The following is a 13,850-nucleotide window of genomic DNA, read 5'->3' as shown; positions in this document are numbered from 1 at the left end:
GGAACAAGTAGTTTAATATTATTTCCACTGGCTCTCAATTTTTCACTGCCAAAGCAACAGAACTCATAGCCTGCTGTTTGCGTACATGTAGTATTGCCGAGGTGAGGGAGAGAGTTATATCAGCATTGGCAGCAAGTTCTTTTCGTAAAATGAAATTGGATTGAGCAAGAGTCAATTTTATATCCACTTTAACATTGGGTGGTAGCCATTGGGGTATATAAAATATTTCATGATATATTTTTCCAAATAGATGTAATTCACTAGTTGTAGCATTTTTAAGTGCATCTGTACTATCACTATTAGTAATATATTCATATCCATTGGAGGTGCCTCTCAATTCCTTGTATGACTTGGGTGTCATCAGCATGAATTGCAAATAGCTTGTATAATTTGAGAGATTGTTGCTTGTGCTCACCAGTGTGCCATTTATGTAGACACTGATTTGACGAAAATAAGTTATGTATTATACAATTTTCATAGGATATTCCATCGGCAAGAATTGGCAACGTATTATCGGATTTCCGGACTTTCATTCGTAAATCTATAAATGTTGAAGACCTGTCCATAAAGTAGTCTTCATTGGAATAAATTTGAAAGTGAATATTATCGGAGAGGGGTTGTTGTGGATAAAATTGTTCATAGTATCCATGTTTTACACTCACATCAACATTTTCTGCATTGTATAGATTTAGTGATGAAGTGATTGAAGGTTGGGAATCCTTATGTGGTAGATATTGATTCTTAGGAAAAGAAATCCAGTTTTGATCTAACAATTCTCTCACTGGGGCTTCTCGTTCTACTGTTTACTGTACGTGTTGGATTTTTCCTTCTTTTCTTTAACAGGGATGAGTTCTTTTGTTTCTGACCTGAGTAGAGACTGATGAGTGGTGCACTGTTTCTCGACCTTTTTAAACCTTTTCCATTCATATGAGATTTCAATTGTTCGCCAAGGGTTCACGCACTGGACCTAAGATTTTCCGAAGCACTTTTTTAAAATCCTTGCCAGAGCCCCAATCGTATAGTGTAGAGGATGCAAAATCTGTCGCAGCCGGTACAATATATTTTCTAGCCAAGGGTAGTGCAGAGCGAAACAGCTTAGCAAAGCAAATGCCAAGACCATAGCCAGACATTGATGAGCGACCTTTGTAATAGTCCATTCCATTGCCCAGTTGTCTTGGGCCAAGAGTATTAACATAGCAGTCAATAAAAGGACAAATGAATACCACTTTTGTATTAGACATCTTGTTGTGGAATGGGTCGAAAATGGCATGTAATCACAGCCAAACCTTTTGTTATTGCTAGGGGATCACCTATTTCAGTTCTTAGTGTTAACTGACAGAGTTCCAAATAGGAAGTGTTTACGGGGATATACTGAAGATGCTTTATATTGTAGTGGTGAATATGTTCTTGATTGGTCTTTCGTTCAAGATCTCGTAGGAGGGGGACATTGCAATTGCCAACCCGGGATGTTTCAACAAATGAAGCGTAGAGAAATATACATGTGTCTGTGGAGAAGGCAGGCGGGTAGTCAGCAAAAATAAAATTAGTGTTTCCAGCAGTTTTACAATTGATTATATTGAGCTTAAAGCCAAGAACATCCTTTAGATTATCATTGAGAATAACCTTTTCATCGACAACGGGTGAACTAATGTAGATCTTGCCCTCCTCTGAATAGTTGAAATGAAAGGCTCCTTTCTTATGAGCGGAAATTCTTTTATTGATACAACGACATAAATCATTCAGGCAGGTGAGTTTCTCACAGGATAGGTCAGCGTGTGAATTGTCCCTCCAATTGATCATTTGAATCTGATCCGGATCACCTGGGGGACGCAACCGATCAGAAAATAGAATTTTTATTTCAGGTTCATGGTTCTTCTTGTTGATGTCATAGTAATTTTCGAGAATACAGTCGAAATAAGTCACCTTATGCGTGCCATCGTCAAATTTGGTAGTGGGGGAGAGTTTCGTCCAAAAATCACTTGTTCTATTCAAATCATTGTAGAGAGGATCGGAAACATTGGATATGAATGTCAAATAGTAATCATTGGACATTGTTAATGTCTTCAACTGCAACCCATGAATCAAAATCAGAGTTTAACATAGCGAATGAACACGCAACTGTTTCCTGCCTCTGCCAGCACGACTCTTTAATATCTTTTCAATTTGATAAATTTCACTAGTGTTTCTAACTTTTTGTAGTTCGTATTCAGAAAAACCGCCGAGAATCTCATCATCTTTGGTGTCTCACAGTCGATATGTCGTGGGTGTAGTGTCTAGGATTTTGGACACTTTAAAAAGTTCAGTGCTCCATAAATAATTCCCCTTTTCAAAAATATTGGTGATTCTATTAATTCGAACTGTATCGCCAACATCGAATTTCTTCTGCCATCATTTTATCTAAATCATGAGTAAAAGCAACAGTATTTTTCAGCGTACAATATCTTGAAATTAATAGACGAATCGTTCTTATCAATCGTTCAGCCAATGCAGTCTTTATCGGGCTGTGACTATAATAGAGTGTTATATTATATTTCAATAGAACCTTTTGCACATGAGGATTTACAAATTTAATGTGCTACCATCTATGTCAGAGGCAACTTTAGAAAGCGTTTTGGGGGAACTTAAGACTTCCCGCTTCACCAATATTTTCATACACATGTTTTAAAACCTCATCCATTTTGAACGCACACACGTAGTGTAATGTCCACTCCCCTGTTGCTCACTGGAGGGTGAATCAATACGTCTTTGCTTTTGTCTAGCAGCCACTGGTGTTATAAAATCATTGCTGCTGCTGCTAGTATTTTCCAAGATTGAATCTTCTTCTTCTTTTTTAAATGGTGTTGGCGTTGTTGGAGGACTATATTATCTTAGTTTCTTTAGAATTTGCTTATTACCAATAAGACTTTTGGGGAAGTTTGATTATTTAGAAAGGTTTATTCATTATTGTCAAATGATAGAAGTCCTTTACGACTCGTAACCATATTGCAAATTAAAAACTAGATTATAACTCTTTCCCTAAATTATAATTCGTTTCCGTGTGCTATCAACCCCAACTTGATGATCATCACCACTTTTCAACATGAGATATGTTAATACTCTTGTACTCTCATCTCGATAGGTAACTGGCAATAGATTTACAATTGATGTCGCTATGGAATTCAATTCCTTCTCCTTTGATTGCACTGCTGCAGAATCTTGAGGAGATGTTTCCTGTTTGGGGGGGATCTGTGACGGTGACGGCGGGTCTCTCACGATAAGGTCTATGTTTGTCCACACGTCGCAATGCATCTTGAAGTAAAACTAGCTTTTTATCATTGGCAGTATTTTCGCCATTAATGAATTTGCTTAGATTGTCTTCAAAATGTTCCATGGGTGAGAGGACAAGTTCTATTAAGGTCAATTTATAGGGTTTAGCCATCTAGAGAAAACTGTTTACAGTCCTGCAATTATTGGTAGTAAAAGTGTAAAAAAGCTACCGCCCGCTTGAAGGAGACGTTTTCTTTTAAATATTTTTCCTTTGTTTTTGCAAGCCAAGGCACGTACAGTGGAACGATGTTGCTTTGTCTGTTGTCTAATACCTTCTGACAAGTGTACATTGCCCTTAGTTAAGTTTAAACACAGTTCAGATATTAGATTAATTAAATCATTTTCAACACCATGTTTGAGTATGGCCTTCTTGAGTGGAGGTTTTGAAGTGCCTAAAACGGAAAATAAATGCCGTTGTTCGTGTAGTTTCTTCAGTGTCGTGATGGCAACTAATAGCCTTTTCTACTGTTTATTGGAAGATATACAGTAATTTCTTTGTCGAAAATATCTGTGACTACACGTAGATCCTCGGGTGTATTCTGATTAAGATCTATCAAAATTTACCCGTAGGGCTTATTTGTCGCCTGAGTGTACGCTGACAGCAGAAATTTCGGAGCGGTTTGATATATTTGCTTATTGAGAGTTAATAGTGAGCTAGAATCACGAACAACTCGATAGATAATATAAATGGTGCAATTCAAAGCAAGGGTTCTCATACATTTGCTCTGATGAAACTGATTGTGTAGAACTAGGGTTATGGAAATGTGTTCATGTTGAGAGCGAACGGTAAACAGGTGAATCATTTCCTGTGAGAACTGTTAAATTGATTCAGCCAAATCATCAATAATCAGCCATGAGTTTGGCTCAATACTATTGAAAACATCAAGTCCCCGTATGAATTGTATTGACTTGGAAGTGGCAATAGCTTTTATTTGATCCTAGGACTCCTGCCAAAAACTATAGCAATAATGAATTTTCTTTGGTTTTTCGAAATACCTTTTATTACAATTTTGAATTATTTTAGTTAAGAGTGTCGTTTTCCCAGACATTGATGGACCACACAGAAACGACCTGAATGGTGTTTTAAATTGATACATACTGCTGCTGTTGACAACAGTCGGACTACAACTAAACTTAAACCATAATAATTTTCCCATAGATCTATCTAGTACAAGAACAACAAAAACAATATTTCATTCATTTAATAATATCAACACTTTTCTGTACAGCATGAATAGCACACACTATTTGTTCAACAAGAACAATACCAACAATATTTCTTTCATTTATTAACATCAACACTTTCTGTACAGCAACAATAGTACACAGTATTTGTTCAACAAGAAGCATTTTTCATTTGCTAACAAAAACACTTTTTTGTACAGCATGAATAGCACACACTATTTGTTCAACAAGAACAACGATAGCATTTTTCATTTATTGACAAAAACACTTTTCTGTACAGTATGAACAACAATATTTATTAACAACAGCACTATTGTGCAACAACAACATTTTTCATTTATTGACAAAAAACACTTTTTTTTGTACAGCACGAATAGTACACACTATTTGTACAACAGCAATAGTACACATTTCATACAACTTAAAATATGCAGCACGAATAGCAATAGCACACTATTTGTTCTACAACAATAGCATGAAGAACAACATTTTTTCACTTATTGACAAAACTTAAAATAGCACACACTATTTGTACAACAATATCATTTTTTACTTATTGACAAAAAAAACAACTTACAACACGATCACTAACAATACCACAGTTGAACACTAAGAATAGAATATGAGAAACCTGACAATTGACAACATTAAAAAGATACCCCTCCCCCCCTAAGGGGCCCCCACCCCCCGGGGCCGTGGGCCGGGCCGGGGAGCCGAAGTTCGGCTCTGGGCGGGACCCCCCACCCCCTTGGGTTGAAGGCCGGTGGAAACAAACTCTGTATACAATAGTCGCTGCTGTTGCAGGTTAGGTTAGGTTTTACTATTTGAGCATTTAAGTTAAACTATCAGGTTAGGTTAGGTTAATTTATCCAGACCGAGTTGGTTGCGATAGTCTACACATTCAACCCGGTCTGAAATTCGACTGTGGCAGTGGGGGAGTACTTTTACACCATTCTCGAGCACAAAGACCTTGTCAGATATACATGACATGGCATTTTTCTACTCTAAGAGTATAGTTTCTATACTGCAGAGAGCGAATTGCTAGTACTTGTGCTCTTGGCACTAGATAGCTATCTACACAGTTTCTGTAGACACTCATGTCGAAATTATTTTTTACAAAGTGTGTAGGCACCCCTTTGCACGCCTGCTTTACATCTTTGTCATGTGTTTCTACACAGTAAACACTAGGACCGGGGAACACCTCTTTGGATATCAAATCGCTCCCCGTCTCTGATTTTAATATTAGTAGCTGATTGGGGGCTTGACGTTTCACCAACTCGGGGTAGATGCATGTGCACCCCATTTTCTATATCATTTAATAAATACCCGGTTTTAACTTTTAACAGCATAGAATCTGTGTCCCCATAATAAAATTGAACCTCCCCCTCCCTTGACCATTGTACCTTGCACACATTGTAAAAAAACGACAATATGAGCTTTTTGGAAATTTCCAGTACTGAACTACCCCCCGCAATATTCTTGTTCAGAACAACATTTCTCTTTTTCCTGTGTAGAAGAACTATGTTGGACTCTATGCTCGTGAATGTTGTAAAATTAGGTCGGCTATAATTCGTGCACATTCTTGGGGGCATCCTACGACGTCACAACGGGATCTGTTTCGTACACTTTCACACATTTTCCCAAACGCTGAATTTAAAATGAGCTTGTACATTTCCTTTTCAACTTTACTTTTTGCCTGAAGCGTTTACCGACAAAGGTGTCGATAAACGTCTTCAAGTATGGTTTCTGACTGAATTGCAGGACCCTGTGTATTTTTGTGATCTTGAAACCGTTGTTCACCATCCATCGCAAAAGCTCATGGTGAACAACGAAATTATTGTTTAGGGTCTAGATCTACAATCAGTTTCTGCTTGGAGGGGGTCCAGTGCATGCCCATATCATCGACAAAAGATCGATTGTATGGGCTCAGCAATTCCTTGGTCACTGGTCTATTGACACAAGGAAATACAAAATCCTTGACCGAATCGTGAAGTTCCAATGGTATGTGCCCGTCAATTTCAAAGAACCATCCTTGTGGCCCATTGTCCTCGACGGTGTGAATGTCGGGGATCTCACAAGGATTCTCAAGCCATTTATAGTTTCAACTTGGCAAAGAGTAGTGAGACATTGCTGAGGGGTACAATAACTTCATGTCAAGGAAAACTGCATTAGACTTTAGACCAGTGTCTTGTCCACTTAGATCTGTTGTTAAAACGCGATCTCCATGAAAAATATACCCCCCCTCAGGGATTTTTCTACAAAAAGGTGTTGATCCACATCAGTGATCAACCCTATTTCCTCCCTAATAGTTTTTAGAATCAAGTCCATCACCAAATTTGGTTTGGATAAATAGTAGTCAATATCTAGTCCAAACTCTGAATAAATTTTATCTGTGTTTTTACAGACAATATCTAATAGAGTGAGTACGTCACTGGTCAAGTACATTCTACAATAATCCCACCCATTTTTACAATTATCCTTATCCCAAACCCTCTTTGCAAATTCATATTCCTCGGCAGTGCATTCACTATTGGTAAGTGAATTATAGGAAGTTTCAATTGAAGGTAGATTCTCCTCGCTTAACCGTGCGCCAGAACAGTAATAGTCATATGCATATACGCCTTTACAGGTCAGTAGGTCATAAATTTCACTGTCTGGAAAGCGCTGTTTAAGCAAAGGAAAACTATTAAAATTGTCGCTTTTCTGCCTTTGAATCAATTGACTTAAAGCCTTGGGGGGAAAACTAAATGAATCTAAAAACCGGATTTTTTTCCAGCACGTATGCCAATTATTCACTACCTGCCATTTCAACTCGAGAAGCACCAATTTCTCAGCTGATTTGGGGATCATGTTGTAGGTAAATGAATTATTTACCCATGGACTATCTCCTCCTCCTCCCTCCCTGTGCATACGTGCCAAAGCCGGTAAAATAAATTTTAAATCATAATTTGAATTGTGAATGAAAACCGGTTTAAAAAAAACTGCTGGCTTACATTCACATTGCACGATTGGTTTGCTACACCACGAAAATTACTACCCCCTGACGATATTTCCTGCCACAAGTGATTATGGTCCCTGACTTTCCCCTTCCCCCTAGTCCCGTTCCCCTTAGCCCCCTCTTCAAATTACCCCTTACAAACCCAGCATATTTTTTTATTTTTAATGGTCAGACGATCTTCTGCGGACAACAACATTGGGTAATGAGTATTTCTCAAACAAGAAATAGCTCTATTTGCAGTGACAATTAATTTAGTTAATGCCTTGATTTTAATCTCGTTCTCATCCAACGTCTCGACTATTTCTAACAACTGCATTGTGTTAGAGTTGTCTCTTTGTGCGTGGGCATAGGAAACCGCTAAGGCTTGATGTTCTTTGATTCGATTCGGAAATCGAGGATCGTTCACATCCACTAGCCTATCTTCACAATCCAAAGCGATCATGTTGCTTTGAAGGAGGGTATTTTGAAAATTTTTAAATCTTAAAATGGCCCTGTCACCCGAAACTGTTCCCACTGATTGATAATCATGCCGTTTGCAATGTTTCATGTGATTCTGTTGCTTTAAATCGCTACGAATGCTTTAAATCTAGACAGGCATGTTGGACAGTAGAAACATACCCCCATTTTCTCACCCCCTCCCAGAACTCTACTGATATCTGTAATTGGATTAAAATGGCCATTGTATTGGGTTCACTAGGTGGTGTGTATAACAACCAAACCCAGTGCTTCGCCAATTCAATTGGTGGGCCCCTTACTGGGAACAACACCCCCTTTTTATTAGAACGTGTTCCATCCTCAAATTCAGTTTCATATTGGATCACAGTAACTTCGATATTTAAATGGGCATTGGCCCTTTCAAAAACATTAGTTGACCTTAGCGTTACTGGAAATTTTCCCTCTAAACAAGAGAAATCTACAGGGGGAAAATCGTATCCCTCCTTCCCATGTACAGCCCAGTATTCCAAATTTTTCTTTGTAGCGTCATCTGCTAGAGGTTCGAATGCTGATATGAGGAAAGCGTACATGAGACATTTTTGGCCTGTTTCAAAACAGATTCGTTGAACGTGCTTACAACCCTCTAAATCTGTATTATATTTTAAAACTGTTGCCCTTGGCCCTCCAGCCCCACCTCTTAAAATAAAATCTTTTTTAAATTTACAAATGTTAATGCTTAAATTCAATAAATAAAACTACGGAACCACTACCATTTTCATTATAATTTACGAGATTCGTAATAATGTAGTCTATCCACTGCATAAAAACTGTTTCATAATTTTACAAATGAGGATAGACCACTAGCATCACGGTGTGTACATAATGGTCATACACCTCGCTTTTGCCCTCGTTCAAATAAAATATCTTTAAAACAATTGAAACCTTAATAGATTCCCTACCCCCCCCCCACAACTGAATCTAGTTTTCTAACAGTGCACGAATTTTTCTACATATACATGAACAATATCTATAGGAGCAAATATAAAATTCCCTCCCATAAGTGTATTAAATGGATCCCCAAAGGTTGCAGTATAGACGACTATTGTATTTAATACCGAATTTGATTGATAGAATTCTGGTAGTATTGTAAATTGTTAATTATTACCCTTCCCCTCTTGTATATTATCCCCCACCTCCACCCCCACTTTGTTCAATAATAGGACTATGTAAATCCATTGGAGTCATTTCATTTGTTTTAAAAGGAACTATGTTCATCAAATCAGTGGGGGAGGGTTCTCAGTTAACTCATTGGCAAAATTACATAAAATTTGCAATGTATTTGGACTTAGAAAAGGTAAGTCCCCCTCTGAACTAGCTACATTACCCTGCTCAACTGTGCTATTATCTACATTGAAATAATTAGTTAATAAATTATCAATATCACAAGGTATTTCAATAGAGTTAACAATACCATGCCATTCGTTGATAGGTGATGTTTCATTGTTCTGAATGGCATGAAATTCCATAGGTGCGTCAATGAGTTCTTCTTCTTCTTCAACTGATGAGGGAGGAGACAGAGAATATGGAACCAATGCAATCTATAAAAGAAAATAGCTTATTTTCAAAGTGTCTAAAACACCCTATTTTTAAAATTGGATTATTATTTACATGTGCTTAAAACACGCTTAGTAGTAGTAGTAATAGTAACAGAAGCAGTATGCACATAGTAGCATTTGGTTGATTCACTGTTCCCTACTCTATATATCATTAAAGTTCCAATTTCCAACTTAATATAATATATTTACAATCTCAAGCATTACTTAGTAAGTTTTTATTTTGTTCAAACAACCCCCCCCCTCCAAAAAAAACAAATTCATATTAATACTCTTTATCTGCTATGAAAAAAACGGTGTCTTTACTTGGTTTGAAATGGATAGCCTATCCATTTCAGACCATCTCCTGTCATGATACACAGCTCATTCTGATAGAAAGTTGTTTTTATGATATCTGTAGAGGCAAGATTAACCATTCGTTAATAAAGCAGTTTTTACTTGAGAAACAATATTGCAAAAGATTTTGCTACTTACTATTGGAAATTATGACCGGAATATAGTGCATTTTTTGGCTTCGCTAACCTTATTCAAGAGAATTTAGCAGGCTTAATGCATGCACTTGATATGATTCAAAGGAGAGCATTATATTTCCTTTGGGAGAAAAAATCTTTAGCGAGAAATAAAATTCAAATATACATTGCATTGCATCAAACAAACATGCATTGCTCGTGATGGGCCCGGCAAGGCTTGATAGGGGGCAACCTCACAATCTTGTGTAGCTGCGACAGCGGTGTCGCTGGCTTGCACAGATGAGTCAGCGGGGTTTACCATCGCGTGAGCAGCCATCCACTCTCTCTTTAATTTTCTGCCAGGCAGCATTAGAGCATGCTCGGATGGGACTTGGGCAGGCAGCGCTGGTCTGGAACGGATGTGGATGGCTCTGGATGGACCAGCCATCTCCAGCTGTTGCATAGGAGTTACATCATTACCTCTAGCTCTCTTTTCAGGAGGAGGAGGACATTTCTCATAATTGTCATTAAAAGAAGAAAAAATTTAGTATAAAATAACGACCCCATGTTAGAGAAGAAAAATTAGCACCCCCTTCTACAGAATTTATTGTAAGGCATAATTTTGTCTAGAAAGCATCTGCCATTGTCCTAAAGAAGCCCCTCTCCCCTTTTCAGTAAAGCAAAAAGTAAAATTTGGGATGAAGAAGCTAGGCTTAGAAATCAAATGTTTTTATTACACAACTTGTGAGAAATAAAGCTTGACAATCAGTAGTCTGTAGCCTTAGGATAGAAATCAATGTTTCCATTTTTACCATTTAGAAAATAAAACAACATATAATTTAAAGCAAAAAAGACCTAAGGTGTGTTTAAAGTTAAAAAAAAATAGCATTATTCTTTAGGGCCAAAGATGTATCAAATCCAGGCCAATGATTTAAAATCTATTTCTCAAAATAGCCAGCCATAAATATAGCAGACAAAATATGGTATAATTAAAAGCTAAGCAAACACTAAACTTCAGGGTTATATATAGGAAAGGCTACATTATTTTTCTTGTCAAAAGGGGGTACATGTCTGCACAATGAATCCATCCCTTTGCAGTTCACACGAAGAAATAGTTTGTTTCACCTTACAACGAAGCGGTTAGAAGCGACCCCCGTAACTTACGCACGGTCCCCACCCTTCTGTTTCGAATAGATAATGATCACTCAAAAAGGTAGCAATAACAGTTTCCATATTAAAATATTTATCATAACTAACACCAGCCCCCCTTGCAATTCAAAAGATTTACTGTAGATAATTTGACTGGAAAAAAAGGAAGCATCTTTTTTGTGAAGCCAATATAATGCTTAAGTGCAAATTCATGAGAATTAGCATTCTGGATGTGTATTTGACGGGTGCCAATAATTATCCCTGTTTAATTCTTTACGGAAATGTTAGCGGCTTAATGTCATAAGGGGATCAGTATGCTAACGAATTTAAGTTGTCACATTTAGCTAGGATACAGAAAGCATAAAAATTGTATAAATTTATCTAAAAAGGGAATTATTTCCAATGAAAGAATTAAAATCGTTAGCAGTGGGGGGTTTACATGGTAAAAAAGAGCATATTTTACGCTTTCCAACGACTATAAACATCGCATAGTGGATTTTTTTTTTGGGGGGGGGGGGTATACCCTGAATTTGTACATAATGGAGGGGGGCTACAAAAATGATTTTATTTGGAAAAACCTAAAAAGATTTACTAAACAGAACTCACATTATAAATCTGTGTATCTAAAGCTTCCAAATCAGCAATATCAGATGTTCTCTCCATGATGGCTTGAGACTGTATGATAATTTAACCTCAACACATGTCCATTATAAACAAAATCTCAAGGGCGAATTGTGATATAAAGGGAAACTTTACGTGACTCCCTGATTGGCTTAGAAAGAGACACGTGATCCTGTACCGTTAGAATCGATAATTCCCCGTCGATTGTGCAAATCAACTTTCCAGAAATTCTGTCCCCTTCGTGGATCAATACACTTAGAAACATCCCCTGATTGACCTTGAAAAAGACACGTGATCCTGTCCCCTTCATGGGTCAATACATTGCCCCGTTAGTATTCAGTACGCATGTGCAAACTTCGTCCCGGAGTCCATAGGCTTAGAAACATCCCCTTATTGACCTTGAAAAAGGTGTCATTGACCCGTTATTGGATCAATAAACCATGAATAAATCATTTACTCGTAGGAGTCATTAGGTCCCTCCTACTTATAGGAAATAAAAATTTAATTGCACTCACCTAACTTCAGGATCCTTAAAACCCGAAAGTTCCTCTATTGGTATTGATATTTTTTAATGTCGAACCCAACGCCGTGTCCAGAGGGAAGGTTAGGGGGTTTGACCCCCCCCCTGAAATGTTTGCCTGACTCGTAATAACGTAACAAAAACGGATATAAACATTTTTTTATGCGTTTTTTAGGTTTTTTTCTGTACCTCCCCCCCCGTAAAAAAAACTTTGTGTAAACACCCCCCGAAAAAAAAAATCCTGGATACGGCCCTGGTCGAACCTCTAGTCTCCGGACATAGCACCATTAGACATTTCACACAATTACCATTACATTTACAGACAAGACATAGTCACCAGACATAGTACATTTTACATTTCATCTAATATAACTTCATATGTACTATATTTTGATTTTTCCCCTTTTAGCGGCTGTTCCACCATCTGTACCTCAAATTCTAATCAATCGAGAGCCTTTGCGGCACATGACATTTGATGTTGAGCTTCTTGGAGATTGTGACGTGATCGTTAATACGCTATGTCACATGTAAGTTATGTTTTATCTTTTCTTTTTCTATTCTTTTTCTATTTGGATTAAGATCTTAGATATTTAAAAAGAGATATTTATATACATAAGATAGATGTTTAGATATATAAAAAGAGGTATTTTGAAGATTAGAAAAAAATAATAACCGTAGCATCCTTGTAGCTATATGTTCTGTCGGAATAAAATTAGTTTTGATGTCTGTTATTTAAATATTTGCTAACATTTTGCTTTGTCTTTTTTTCCAAGTGTTGTAATGGATGCAAATTCAGTGTTTTTGTAATTAAAAGACTGCATGGTTATTTTAGACACCATTTTGAAGAGCCCTAAGCAAAAATGCACCGCCATTCTCTTTGCTCAAACACAGTTGCACAACACTATAAGGACTCAATATACGCCACTAAGCCTCTCTACCCAAATATACCAGCAAAACATGTTGACTTCATTAATCTTACATTAAAAGTAAGATTTGAACAACTAAAATAACTACGGATATTGGGTTCAACTATCGAAGTTATTGTTATATATATATATTTTTTTACTGTAAAACATACTTGCTGTGAAATTAGATGTAGTAACAAAAAGGATAATAATTAATTTATATAAAGACCCTATGCAGGGGTAGGGGGTTTGAACCCCCCCCCCCCGAAATGTTTGTCTGACTCGTAAAAAACATAACAAAAAAGAATATAAACTGATTTTTGATGCGTTTTTAAGTATTTTTTACCCCTCTCCCCCCAAAAAAGATCTTTCGTAAACTCCCCCTCTTCCCCGAAAAAAAAATCCTGAATATGGCCCTCGTATATATAGATGTATGTTTATTGACTATTGTTTGAATATTTTTGAATAAGCGTATATATAAAGTTTAGATACATGTTTATTGACAGTATTTCGTGATCAAAAAGAAAAAAGTTTCATATATTTTTGAAGAAGAAAAAAATATTATCTGGGTTTAAAAACTTATCTTTTCTTGGAAAATAAATTTTCAAAACAATAGTGTAATTAAAATAGCGCTAAAGTTTCAGTATAATTTCTTAGATCACATTGCCT

At 36.9% G+C, this 13,850-nt stretch overlaps 1 protein-coding gene across 2 annotated transcripts in view; it reads left to right on the top strand.

Moving 5' to 3' along the window:
* The window catches only part of LOC148954839 (NAD-dependent protein deacetylase sirtuin-1-like), a 139,934-nt gene that overhangs the window by 96,999 nt on the left and 29,085 nt on the right, over positions 1–13,850 (top strand). For both annotated transcript variants that reach the window (XM_089098855.1, XM_089098847.1), the window contains exon 10: positions 12,686–12,803. In XM_089098855.1, coding sequence (XP_088954981.1) covers positions 12,686–12,803 — 118 coding nt within the window. The remainder of the gene's footprint in view (positions 1–12,685; positions 12,804–13,850) is intronic.

This window comes from Artemia sp. Qi Xiang Cuo, chromosome 2 (genome assembly GCF_049724085.1).
Source record: "Artemia sp. Qi Xiang Cuo chromosome 2, ASM4972408v1, whole genome shotgun sequence".
Lineage (NCBI taxonomy): Eukaryota > Metazoa > Arthropoda > Branchiopoda > Anostraca > Artemiidae > Artemia > Artemia sp. Qi Xiang Cuo.
The sequence above is the reverse complement of the archived record's forward strand: the minus strand, read 5'-3'. Positions and strand labels throughout refer to the sequence as shown.